The 12,690-nt window shown below is 33.7% G+C and overlaps 1 protein-coding gene across 1 annotated transcript; it reads right to left on the bottom strand.

Annotated features, from left to right (window-relative positions):
• Positions 1-3,102: 3,102 nt before the first annotated feature.
• nkx6.3 (NK6 homeobox 3) lies at positions 3,103-7,162 on the bottom strand. Its single transcript, XM_065247563.1, has 3 exons — positions 6,453-7,162; positions 5,968-6,134; positions 3,103-4,614 (listed from the first exon to the last, which is right to left on the bottom strand). The coding sequence occupies exons 1-3, from the start codon at positions 6,871-6,873 to the stop codon at positions 4,381-4,383; spliced, it is 822 nt and encodes a 273-aa protein (XP_065103635.1). The 5' UTR covers positions 6,874-7,162; the 3' UTR covers positions 3,103-4,380.
• Between the last annotated feature and the right edge of the window lie 5,528 nt (positions 7,163-12,690).

The raw sequence follows: 12,690 nt of genomic DNA, 5'->3' as shown, positions 1-12,690 counted from the left end.
CAGAATGAGAAAGAAAGGTGATTTAAGCAATTTTGAGCGTGGCATGGTTGTTGGTGCCAGACGGGCCGTTCTGAGTATTTCACAATCTGCTCATTTACTGGGATTTTCACGCACAACCATTTCTAGGGTTTACAAAGAATGGAGTGAAAAGGTAAAAACATCCAGTATGCGGCAGTCCTGTGGGCGAAAATGCCTTGTATTATGCCAGAGGTCAGAGGAGAATGGGCTGACTGATTCAAGCTGATAGAAGAGCAACTTTGACTGAAATAACCACTCGTTACAACCGGTAGGTACAACAGGTATGCAGCAAAGCATTTGTGAAGCCACAACATGCACAACCTTGAGGCAGATGGGCTACAACAGCAGAAGACCCCACCGGGTACCACTCATCTCCACTACAAATAGGAAAAAGAGGCTACAATTTGCACGAGCTCACCAAAAGTGGACTCAAAAGTGGACTGATAAGTCTCGATTTCTGTCAAATTGGTTTCTTGAACATGACAATGAGTTCACTGTACTTAAATGGTCTCCACAGTCACAGATCTCAACCCAGTAGAGCATCTTTGGGATGTGGTGGAACAGGAGCTTCGTGCCCTGGATGTGCATCCCACAAATCTTCATCAACTGCAAGATGCTATCCTATCAACATGGGCCAACATTTCTAAAGAATGCTTTCAGCACCTTGTTGAATCAATGCCACGTAGAATTAAGGCAATTCTGAAGGCAAAAGGGGTTCAAACACAGAATTAGTATGGTGTTCCTAATAACCCTTTAGGTGAGTGCAGGGACGTGCACAGACATTTTGAGGGGCAGGGGCTCAAGTGAAATAAAGGGCACTTCTCATAATTATGTATATTTTTTTTCTTTTTTTTTAACAAAAAGTATATATATTAACGCAATTCTGACTTCCTTTTTAAAAAAAAATATTAAAATTTTTTATTAATTTTATCTTCCTCAAACTCATGCAATTGTTTACTTTTCAAAAGATGTCTACAAAATAATCAGTTGTTCACACAGACACCATGGTCTCCTTAGTAGTCTAGGTTTATAGAGCAGCAAAGGAAGCCATTACACAATGTGCATGTTTTGAAAACATTAAATTACATTACAATAACATTAATTACAAATTTGTTAAAATGCTAAAAACAAAGTTGTGACTGCTGAGTTAGCGCTACATGCCAATAAATGCTATATCATATGCTAGCGTTTAGCTGATTAGTTGTTAGTTGTTACTCAAAATGTATTTTTGTCTGATAAGGGCTCAAAATATAAGGTCTGTTTACTAATGTGAGCTTCTGGCATGAGCCTCTCAGAGCAGAGCCAATCAGAGCAGAGCTCAACATTATTATTCATGACCCTTTCAAATAGGGCAAAAATAGACCATTTAATTAAAATGACAAATTCTAGAGTTGTAAATAGACATGTAAAGACGTTTCTGGATAATTTTTGCACTTAATAAAGCAACATACCTTCTATGTAATTGTCAAAGAACAATTTAACATATTATGGCAACACATCCTATGGCACCTTTAATCTTAGGTTTCATATTTATTAGGGTTACACATGTCAGAAACAACAAATATAGATTAGGCCTATTTTATTTGTATTTTATATTTTACTTTTTTGTGATGTCCGTGAAAATTCAGACTGGGCAAGTAAAATACTGAACCATCAGATTTCTTCCCAATCTACTACAGCACTCCAGTATATAACACATTATACTTATTTAACAGCCATTACAAAAAAACGCAAACAAAAAAGCTTACTACTGCAGTTAGCAATTATTTTATTGTTTGTGCTTTATTATTTTATGAGCAGTCTGTTTAAACTACATACACTACATTGTTACAAGTTTGCAACTCTTCAGGTTAATATGGGATTGCCATGGAAAACAATGTCCCTGAATCGTTATGTGTAACAACGTGTCCCATATTTTGTGCATAAAACTGTTAATATAAGAATGCTTTCTTCCACACACTTACCGTTAGCCTGCCTGCATAATCATGCACATGATCGCGTCTCGTTCTTCGGGCTGAGCTTTGGCGCTTGAAGCGCGAATGATGCAGCACGAGTGTAGACAAACCAATCATAAAGCGAAGTAAGTTAGAGAGGCGGGACTAAGGAAAGGTAAAGCCAATCATATTAGCGATTTGAATTTTGGAGGCGGGACTCATCTGTTAACCGTTTGTGTGCCACAAATAGCGCTATTTTTCTTTATATAAGAGTTTAAATCTCATTTAAATGATTTCTGAATAAATTCATGTTAAATTAAATAAGCAACAAGTAACCAGACAGACATCAGTTGTTATATGAATAAAGATCTTTTTTTTTTTTTTTTTGAAAAGCACCCCAGAAAAAAAGGGCACTTTCTCTCCAGGGATAAAAAGGGCAGGTGCTCAAGCCCCCTTTGATGTCTATGTGTGCACGTGCCTGGGTGAGTGTATATTTTGGAGTGCAAGTCATTAGTTAGTAAATCATATGGGGTAATTTTAATATTTTGCTGGAGTATCGCTCCCTTTGAGGCAAATGTTAAAATTAGCATCACTGAGAACATGATTATTATTGTTTTTGTTTAACACTGATACGCCCCAACTGATCGATCCAAAGTGACTATCATTATTAATATATGCCACGTGTTAAGTCTTGTTAATTGATTTGTGTTGTTGCATCACACACCCCTCTTACCATCTGGAGTCTCATTTAGATTAAAAGAGCTTTAGATCATACTAATGTGTCCCTGTAGACTGGAGGTCTCATAGGAGCCATTAGTTAAATAAGATTCATCAAACTGACATTGGCCACTTTATATTGAGCGCATGCTGATTTGCTTTCAAATGATTCGAGTCGCTTTTACATTCGTTTGCAGTTTGACGGCCTTCGCTAATGAATTCTTCAACAGGTTAGATTACGACCTAACCTTAAAAATATGTAACCAATCGCTTTAAAACTGCATCAGATTTTAAAAATCTGTTGTTATAATAGTAAAAAGAGATCATGTTTTAACAGGATACACTTGACATTGAAATTACATTTATTTATTGTTCACTTTCATTATCATAATTCATGTACAGATCATACACATAACATCATATGCCAGCCTGCCAGTGTATTTGTTTTTGATTATTTTATTTAACTGTGATCAGATTTTTAGGGGATCTCGATGTCAAAATAAACATATTTCAGTTGTGCTACAGTATACTACTGTATTTACAAAAAATGATCAATTTACTATTGTAAATACTACTGAACTGTACTGTAGCATACATTAACAGTGTAGTAATTACCATAATGTACTACATTTTACTATAGTAAATACTATAGTATACTACAGTTCTTTTCATGTGTGCAATAAAAATCTCTTCACATTCACAGTGCTAACATGACATAATGCAACCCATGCTGAGTCCTGTAACATTGCCAGTGTGATTTGTGAACTTAAAGGACTGCATTAGTAAGCCATTAAAGATGATATGAAGATAACAGCTAACCTCATTTGATTTTCAATTTGTGCTATTATTATATGAATTAACTTAAATATAATTTCTTAGTCGGTCAAAAAAATAAGACTACATACATTACACCGAGCCAGACACTGTTGCTCACATTGTTAAATAAATGTACTTGCTGTTACCTTATTTTACAACCTTATGAGCATTTAAATATATTAACTATGTACTGTACTGTGGTTTTTCCATCTGAATATTTTGATCAACACATACAAATAAACAAAGAAAAGACAACTGGGTAACACTTTCTATAAAGCCTTTAGGCTACTTCTAAATGTATTTTAAAGTATCATGTTGTACAATATTTGTAAACATGGTTATAGTATCTATCTACATTATAATTTTTTAGTTACACCTTATACCCTAAAAATAAAATGGTTACACTTTACAATAAGGTTTTATTTCACTGAAAAAAATTTAGCTGTAATTATGCAGCTGGTTGCCGGTAACTTACTGTAGAAGATAAAGACTAATAATGTTTCATGTTTATTTAACATTAAACAAACTGTTGCCAATAATAAACATAAATGTAAAATCTACAGTAAGTTACTGGCAGCTACTAACACTGTAATTTCTACAGAAATGTATTTACAGTTGCTCATGTTAATTCAGTGTGTATTAACTAATGTAAACAGTTATAACTTTAAATGCTGAAATTAACATGAACTGTACTTTGATTATTAAAACAAATACAACCTTATTATAAAGTGTTGACAATAAAATATATATATATTTGTGGAGACCAAAAGTAAAATAATGTAGCCTATATATTAGCATTCATATTCAGCTTTAATAGAAAGTGTTACCAAGAACAGGTGTATGTGTGCGTATATGGTCTTTATATTCTTGTGTGTTTGTCTGTCTCCGAGTGCTTTCAGATCTGATGTGGTCCCTGTAGGCGCAGTACAGAGAAAGCTCTGCGGTGTTTGCGCAGTAATTGTCGGATCTTCTCATCATCAGTATCGGGGTCCAGTGGTCTGTTGTATTCTTCATCCTCCACCTCATTTTCAGACGCGTCTCCTGCGCTCTCGCTCCGCGACGCTTGCGTGGAGCTCGGTTCAGACGCGCTTTTCTTGCGCCATTTCGTGCGTCTGTTTTGAAACCACACCTTGGAGAAACAAAACGACAGTGTATTAATATAGTCCTATAAAAATAAAGTCAAAGAAAGCCTCAAACATTAACATTTGTATCCAAAAAGGGATTGAGGTGTATACTGCTTAAGTATTTTAATTACATTTTCCAAGCATCTTTGCTCTATTAGAGCAAAAAAAAAATTTTTTTTACTTTAATAAAAAATGTTCATTACATTATAAAGCATAGAATCATACTGTGTATTCCTTTAATATTGCATATTAAAATTGATTAAATACCTAATTACATAAAAATTGTGTACTTTTACTTTCTTGAGTAAAAAGTACTAATAGTAAAAGTAAAAAAAATACTAGATGTTTAATATACTTAAATATTAAATATAAACCAAAAACTTGAAATCATGAAATGTAGTGGAGTAAAAATTATGATATGATTTTTCCAAAGAAAAACACTAATAAAATACGAAAACATGAAAATGTACTTTTATGTAAAAAGTAAAAATACTTAAGTAGTATAAATCTCTGCAAGGTTCACGCAGGACCTACCTCTGTCTTCTTTACAAGATTTCATATACACCATTCAACACATGTAAATGCAATCAATCAATGTATACTATGTGTGTATTATTATATCGTTGTATATTATTGTAGCTTTCTGTTAAAGTGTTTAGTGTTGCAATTTATTTATTATGTATTATATATTTTTTGTATGAATCATTGTATATATTGTTGTTGTGCATTGAAATAATAACATAAATAATGACATCTTCATTTGAATAGAGGACTTACTGTAAAAAATTCCTCGTTGCACTTAAATTTAAGTTTAATCAACTTGAATTTACAATAAATTTCAACTTTCTTAGTGACGAGATGCTATAAATTATAAAAAAGCAGGTTGAATTATCTTAAGTTATTTAACCTTTTTTTATTTCATTTCTAGCAACTTCTCACTAGTAAAAAAAGAAATTAATTTTAAATTCAAGTTGATTAAACTTAAACATTTAAGTTCAACAATGATTTTTTTACAGTGTATGCAAACAAACTTTTTAAGAAATACATTGAGCTTTCTGTAATGTCAGTATTCCTAATATAATATATTCATATATCACTTACAAATATTAACCTTAAGCTAAAAACATGGCTGCTATATAAAACCATGATAGTCAAACAACTTAACCATGGGTTTGCTTCATTAACCAAAGTTTACCATGGTATTTTACACCATGGTTTTACACATGATAATGAATCTGCCAAAAAAAACATAGTTACTACAATTTTACTAATAAAACCATGGTTCATTTTTTAGGGGTTTCCCCACTGTGACAGGGTTTAATATCAAATCTTTAGCTATTATTAACATGTTTTCTTACTTTGACTTGAGATTCGGTCATTCCCAGTGAGTATGCAAGTCTCGCTCTCTCTGGTCCTGCCAGGTACTTGGTCTGCTCGAAAGTTTTCTCCAGGGCGAAGATCTGGTGTCCACTGAAGGTTGGTCTCGTGTGCTTCTTTTTTCCTGCAGCTTCTGAGTGATGCATATCTGCAGTAGACAAAAACAGTATTGTGATATTTCTATATCTTCTGACTCAATTTTGTGTTTTATTTAACCTTGAGACCTAAAGGCAATGCAAATAAAGAAGTGTTTTTGTTTAAACTATTCTGAAACATTTAGAAAAATGTTCATCTGAAATATCACCTACAGCCAATAAAATTCAATTTGCATTATATCCATTTTTGGCTGTTGCTCTTTATTTCTTTTTACACTTCAGTATTTACATTAATGACCTGTCTTAGGAATATAAGTCATACATGTTTCTTTTTTAACATTATGAGCTTAAATCATACAGAAAAACCTTACTATTGGCACACTGCTGTCTCGGTCCTCTCCACTCGTACCCTCCATCCACCCAGCAGCTGCCCGCTTTGCTTTTCATTCCTGGGCATTCTACACTGGCTTTAGGAAAACTGCCCAGTCCTGATGGGGCGTAATCCCGATTATAATACATCCCTGGGCTGGGCACGGTCGTCCCAAAACTGCCCATGGTGGGGTACCCTGATAACAGAGCTGGGGTTCCCGGACCACCCACCATGGATCGACTCAGGATGTCGCTGATGCCATGCGGAGTGCCAGCCGCCGCCAGCTGGGTGTTGATGTTGGTGTGACCGAGTTTGTAGAAAGAGTTAGGAATAGAGTACTGGCATACTTGGGCCTTGATGTCTGTGGGGAACTGATTCAAGGTGTTGTTGAAGAGGAAGGACCCTGAAATATTGGACTCCATGTGTGCACGCCTCTTCTGTTTCCAGTGATGAAGGTGGTAATTTCTTAGCAAGTCTCTGACATCAAGTACTCCAAAAGGTTTAGTCCTGTATTAGTCCTAGTCTGGTAACCTTTATACTGTATAAATGTTTTGTTCCAGAATGCTGTGGTCCTCACATCACCCCAGGTTACGAAATGTCTTTTATTTCCTCTTCTCAGATCTTCAACTATTCCATAATACTCCAAAGTCAACAGGTCAACTTTATTCCAGTGTCACCCTTGCGCTTACAAATAAATGTCCCACGACTGGCTCTCTGTTTGCAGGTCATAAATATGATGCACCTTACACTGGTGTGGCACTTTTTTGATAATTCTGATGGGCAGAATTAAAATGCTGTGCCCTGACTGGTTAAGCGCTCAACGTGCCTGAACCCCTCATTGGTCTGTTCGCAGGAGGACAGCCTTTGGTTGGCTGACAACAGATTAATAGTTTTTTAAAAAGTCTCGGTGAGGATAAGTTGATTTTTGATGGGGTGACTGGCTTGGCTGCAGAGGGGCGGCTAGAGAGCGTAACGAAATGGGATTTTTGGTCATTTTTCTTGCTCATTTGGAATGCATTTAAATCGGCCTTTCGCTTTGTTTCATTTGTATTGCAGCATTGTGAAAGAAAAATATGTGTGATGGATATTTAAAAACAATTCTGATATTTCAACACAGCTGAGAATCTGTTAAATACATATATGCCTAAAAATAAATATATAGTTAAATCTAATTAAATTTTAAAAATATACATTTTAAAACATATGCACATCATCAAAATGCACTAAGAACAGGCCTTGAAAGTAGATTAAATACTGTAGAAAGGTCACAGTTAGCTTTTGAAAGCTTTGTTAGACCACTCTATAATATCAGATATCAAGACTTTTTCATAAATGTTTGCAATATTGAGAAATCTTAAAAATAATGGTGCTTAAAAGGTTCTTAACAGCGATGTCATAGAAGTACCATTTTAGGTTCCTAAAAGAACCATTCACTCAAAGCTCAATTTATTTCATACCTTTTTGTAATCTAAAAAAAGCTTTTGTGAAACACAAAAATGTAAAAATTTGTATAGCAAATTGTGAAGCACCTTTATTTTTAGCGTAGGCCTATCTGTAGTTAATGCACAATAAACTAACATAAATGCACACTAAGCAGTTGTATTTGTATTAAGTAACATTAACATATGAATAAGTGCAATAAAATATATTGTTTATATAAGGCTAATGCTTTAACTAATGTTAATGAAATAGAGTTACTCTATCAAGTTTCCCAGTTTGGTAAAGGCTTCTTAAAAATAAATAATTTGTGACTTATGCACTTAGACTTTAGACACCATCTATTTACCATGTTTGGACATTTTATCTTTACTTTGAAAATTCAGATATCTTTAAAGCATTTGACAAGAGGACATTTTGTAAGCAAAGGTTTGACTTTAGACTGGCTGGCTGGTGAAAAACTGTAAAAAAAAAAAAGAAAAAGAAAAACTGTTTCATATTCTCTCCTCCACAAATTCTGTTTTGTCTTTAATTATTAAATCTACAATGTCCAGGACAGTCTTCAGAATATATCGTTTTCTGTTCCACATAAGAAAGTATATATTTTTTATATCATTTCATTATGCAAGTAGACTAAACTTAATATTATATGGAAGTTTCTGCACATATTTCTTTGTTATTTGGACTGCATTACATGATATTGTCTGTAGGGGGCGACAGATGACAGCCAAACCGTATATAAAAAAGGCCAACATTAATCACCATAATGGATGATTCTGATAAAACATTAACAATAATTGTTTTTGAAAAAAATGACATTGACTGTTATCTGGCTTATAAATGAAGTGTGATAACAGATTAACTGGAATGAAAAAAAAAACCACGCAATAGCCTACATGAGAAATTTTATGTAAAGGTAAGACCTACACCGATAATTGTGTTTAGCGTTTACATGTTACCTTCTTTGAAATGTACCTGTGATAAAATTTTCTAGCTTTTACAAGCTTTTCTTAAGTAAGTCCACTCAAAAAAAAAAAAAAAATTCTGTGCATCTGTGAACGTGAAAAGAAACATTAACATTCATGAAACATTAATGCAAATCATTGAAAGCATGTTGACTAAATGCTTAAATGACTATAAAAAATATGTACTTAAAATTAATGTTATGCTAACCACATTGTCAACAAACCATTGTTAATTATTTGCCACCTAAAACTGAGCTTATTGCTCTGTTCCCTTACATCTCTGAATTGTTTTGACAATGTCCTTGCCCAATGGCTCTTATCTTTTATAATACCTGCAATCTGGCACCACACAGGAAACAGAAGTTGCAAAACTTGTTATTGATTGTTTGCAATAATAAATAAATTCTCAGTTATGGTTTTTTCCATCTAAATGTTTCTATTAAATTTCCTTAGAAGCAATAAACAATAATAGTTTGTTGACACCCAGTATCTGCAGTAATACTGAACAGACTAGTTTTGGCAAAGAGTCAGAAATGTGTATTTTGTCTTTTGTAGACCTGGGGTTCTTGGCAAATCTGAGCACTGTGAAAGACAAATTTGTTGAAATCTCTTCTAAAACACAGAGACAACAGAATTGAGTAACATTAGAAAAACATTACTTTCTGTTTAATCCTGTTATGTTTTCTTTCCTAAAGGGAAAGTAATATGTCCAAGTTTTATAATGATTTTATACTTGAAGTCATGTGCGGTGACTCATCTCCTCTCTCCTGTTAGATTTCCGATTGTTTACTTACTCAGTTGCTTCATATTTCATCATTCCTATTGTTAGCAATGCAACACACAAATAATAAATGACAAGTTCAGATTTGAATAAAGGAAATTCCAAAGCAGATTTTTTTTTAACCCAAAGACCTAAATGTATTAGTTTTTATTTATATTTCTTTCTTTCTTTCTTTCACCTTATTTGTTTTTACTGTCATGCTAAAACGTTTTCTGCTTTTATATCCAACATATAACAAATATCTGTGAGTGCTTGATTTATAGTAATCAGTCAAATATTCAGGGAACAGTTCCTGAAAATCTTCATTTAGTTTGAAATAACTCTGTTGTTAGTCTGTCAAGTTTAGCTTTCGTTATGACACAACCATATCTGTGCAGAAGCAGTTTATCATATGCCCAAGGTTTTGCAACATGTAAAACCCCACCTTTGGCTTTCCAAATACCTGACTTGTGATGCTTGTTTGCATGTTGTTTTCAAAATGCTGTAATCTCAACCTCAGATTTGTTTCGCTTCTTTCAAGGTGTTGTGTTTTGTTTTTACTCTTCTTGACATGGCAGTATTTACCACATACCTTGTTGTACCTGTATTTCAACGGACTAAAGTAACCTTCGCTTTCTTTTATAGCTAAACTCTTTTTTAATGTGATTCACAGAAACATTTTATCAGGTGTAAAGCGCATGATGATAAGCAACATTGTTGTGTTTGTCAAGCACGTGACCTACAGTAACAAACACATAATACACTGGCAAACTGACAAACACATTTTCAACATATCATCACTTTTATCATCATTGTTATATGTTTTAAAAATGTTGTAAAAATGTACATATTTTGTGTGATGTATTGTTACATAAATCATCATACATAATGTAAAGAACATTTTGTGAAAATATAACCTTGATATATTTAATATCATGAGTAAAATCATGTCAAAGATTGAAATCATAATGAAATCAATGACTGAAATCAAACTTTGATGCTCTTAATCTCTTCATTAGATTATAAGAATGGATTTCACAGAAAGAGTCACATGCCTGTATACCTGTTTTTTAAAGTATACACTGAACTTTCAGTTTCGCTGTCAAGAAGAATAAAGGTACTTTCCAGCCAAGTCTATAGACACAAACAGCTAAATGTATGCTTTCAGGTAAAGAGTGGATGTTATGACCTAAGACACTTTGATGTGCACTGTGTTGTTTAGACACACAATAGTGACAGAATAATGTGCACATGTATTTACAAAATATCCCTTTTTAAAAAGGGATTAAAAAATAAACATTTTGAGACGTAAATAAGACCTCTTGATAAATAAATTATTAAATACTTCAAAGCTAAACAATACAGGTTTTTAGTCTAAATGCCAGTCCGCCGGGTAGGAATTTTTCAAATCTCGGGAGCATGCTTGACTCATATTTCACACATATCCATAAGAAAGACACATAAAATGTGAGTCACTCTGGGAAAAACCAGCTTAAGTCTTTTTGTGATGTATTGCTTTCTATACCCTAAGTGATTAGATGACTTTACATAAAATAGTGGAAATAGTGGCTTTTAAAAAATTAAGTAGGCAAACTCTATATCAACTTAAAAATATTTGGTCATATTAAATTGTTTAGTTATTCTGAGAAATAAAAGTTATTAAAACAAAGGAAATGTGTTTGGGTCACTTTTTAAAAAAGTTGCTTTTATGTTTATTAAATTGCAATTACTTTAAACCAGAGCAAGACTTAAAATCTTAACCTTCCCAGTGCATTAAGTTGACAGAATAAGTGCACACAAAAAAAACTGACTAAACTCAATGTGTATCACTCTTTCTTTGGTTTTCTTTCACACAAAAGCCAAGCAGCTTTTAAAACTTTTAGTTAACTCAAAACAAGATAAGTTAAATAAAAAAAGAAACTGGTGTTTCCATACTAGCATTAGCCCACTTATTGCTTATTAAAGACCAACTATTGTCCGATTCATGTTTTTATATTTCCTTTGGTGTGTGTATTAGTACATGTTAACGATATGCAAAAGATACAAACCCCAAAGTAAACGATGATGTGAGTTATTATCTCCAACGTAAATCTATTTTCTTGGATTACAACAAACACACGGATTGTAGCAACAGTTTACTTCCTGGGATTGGTGATGTAGACCAGACCGACATTATCAGAATTCCTCCCTCTTCGGACTCACAGCCTGTAAATTAACTCCTGTTAGCATTGCGTTGTGACTGAGTCTTTTAAACATGGTAAGGAGTGTACCTTACAAAACAATACTAGTGTGCATCTTGAGACGTTTGTAAATGAAGGCACCTTAAACATGCATTTTAGTCTGGGACTAAGATAAACCCTGTTCGGGAAACCACTCCTAAAAATCTATCTTTACTGAAAAATACATAAAATAAAACTAACTTTTTTAAAATTACTATAATGCAGTCCCATGCAAAGCATGAAGGGAACTGGAAATGCTCTGCCAATGCTCTATTAATGCTGCTTAAACACAACAAGAGGGCGGCTCAGTGGGTAGCACTGTTGCCTCACAGCAAGAAGGTTCCCGGTTTGAGCCCCGTCAGGGCAGGTGGCCTTTCTGTGTGGAGTTTCTGCATGTTCTCCCTGTGTCAGCGTAGGTTTACGCTGGGCACTCTGGTTTCCTCCCACAGGCCAAAAACACGCAAGTTAGGCAAATTGGAGATACCAAATTGTCCCTCCCCCAACTTGTGTATAAATCAACTTGTCTTAATAACCTGGTTCTCGCCATGAATATAGCCGTAGATGCTGGAATGGCGTTAAGAAATAAAGGAATAAGAATAAACACAACAAGAATCATTTATGTATTCTCAACTTAAATGAATCAAGTTGGTTGAAAAATGTATCAAGTTAAAAAATAATAAATTTAAATAACTCAAAAGACAGAAAAAGTCACAGGAACTCCAAATATTTAAGTGTGTAGAATTGTCTTAATATATTTAATTCATTCCCCGCCAGCCTTTTTTTTTTTAAAGTTGCCCGCGATTTTCACAAAAGTCTCACAAAATCCTTCCAGGAAAATTTTCTTCTATAAATACTGTA

The sequence above is a fragment of the Paramisgurnus dabryanus genome, chromosome 11 (genome assembly GCF_030506205.2).
Source record: "Paramisgurnus dabryanus chromosome 11, PD_genome_1.1, whole genome shotgun sequence".
NCBI classification, from domain to species: domain Eukaryota; kingdom Metazoa; phylum Chordata; class Actinopteri; order Cypriniformes; family Cobitidae; genus Paramisgurnus; species Paramisgurnus dabryanus.
The sequence above is the reverse complement of the archived record's forward strand: the minus strand, read 5'-3'. Positions and strand labels throughout refer to the sequence as shown.

Coding starts and splice junctions, on each gene's coding strand:
- nkx6.3 (XM_065247563.1), bottom strand. CDS start 6,873: ATGGAGTCCAATATTTCAGGGTCCTTCCTCTTCAACAACACCTTGAAT. Junction 6,135..6,452: donor GAGACAGCAGTGTGCCAATA/GTAAGGTTTTTC, acceptor TGTCTACTGCAG/ATATGCATCACTCAGAAGCT. Junction 4,615..5,967: donor TGACCGAATCTCAAGTCAAA/GTAAGAAAACAT, acceptor TGTTTCTCCAAG/GTGTGGTTTCAAAACAGACG.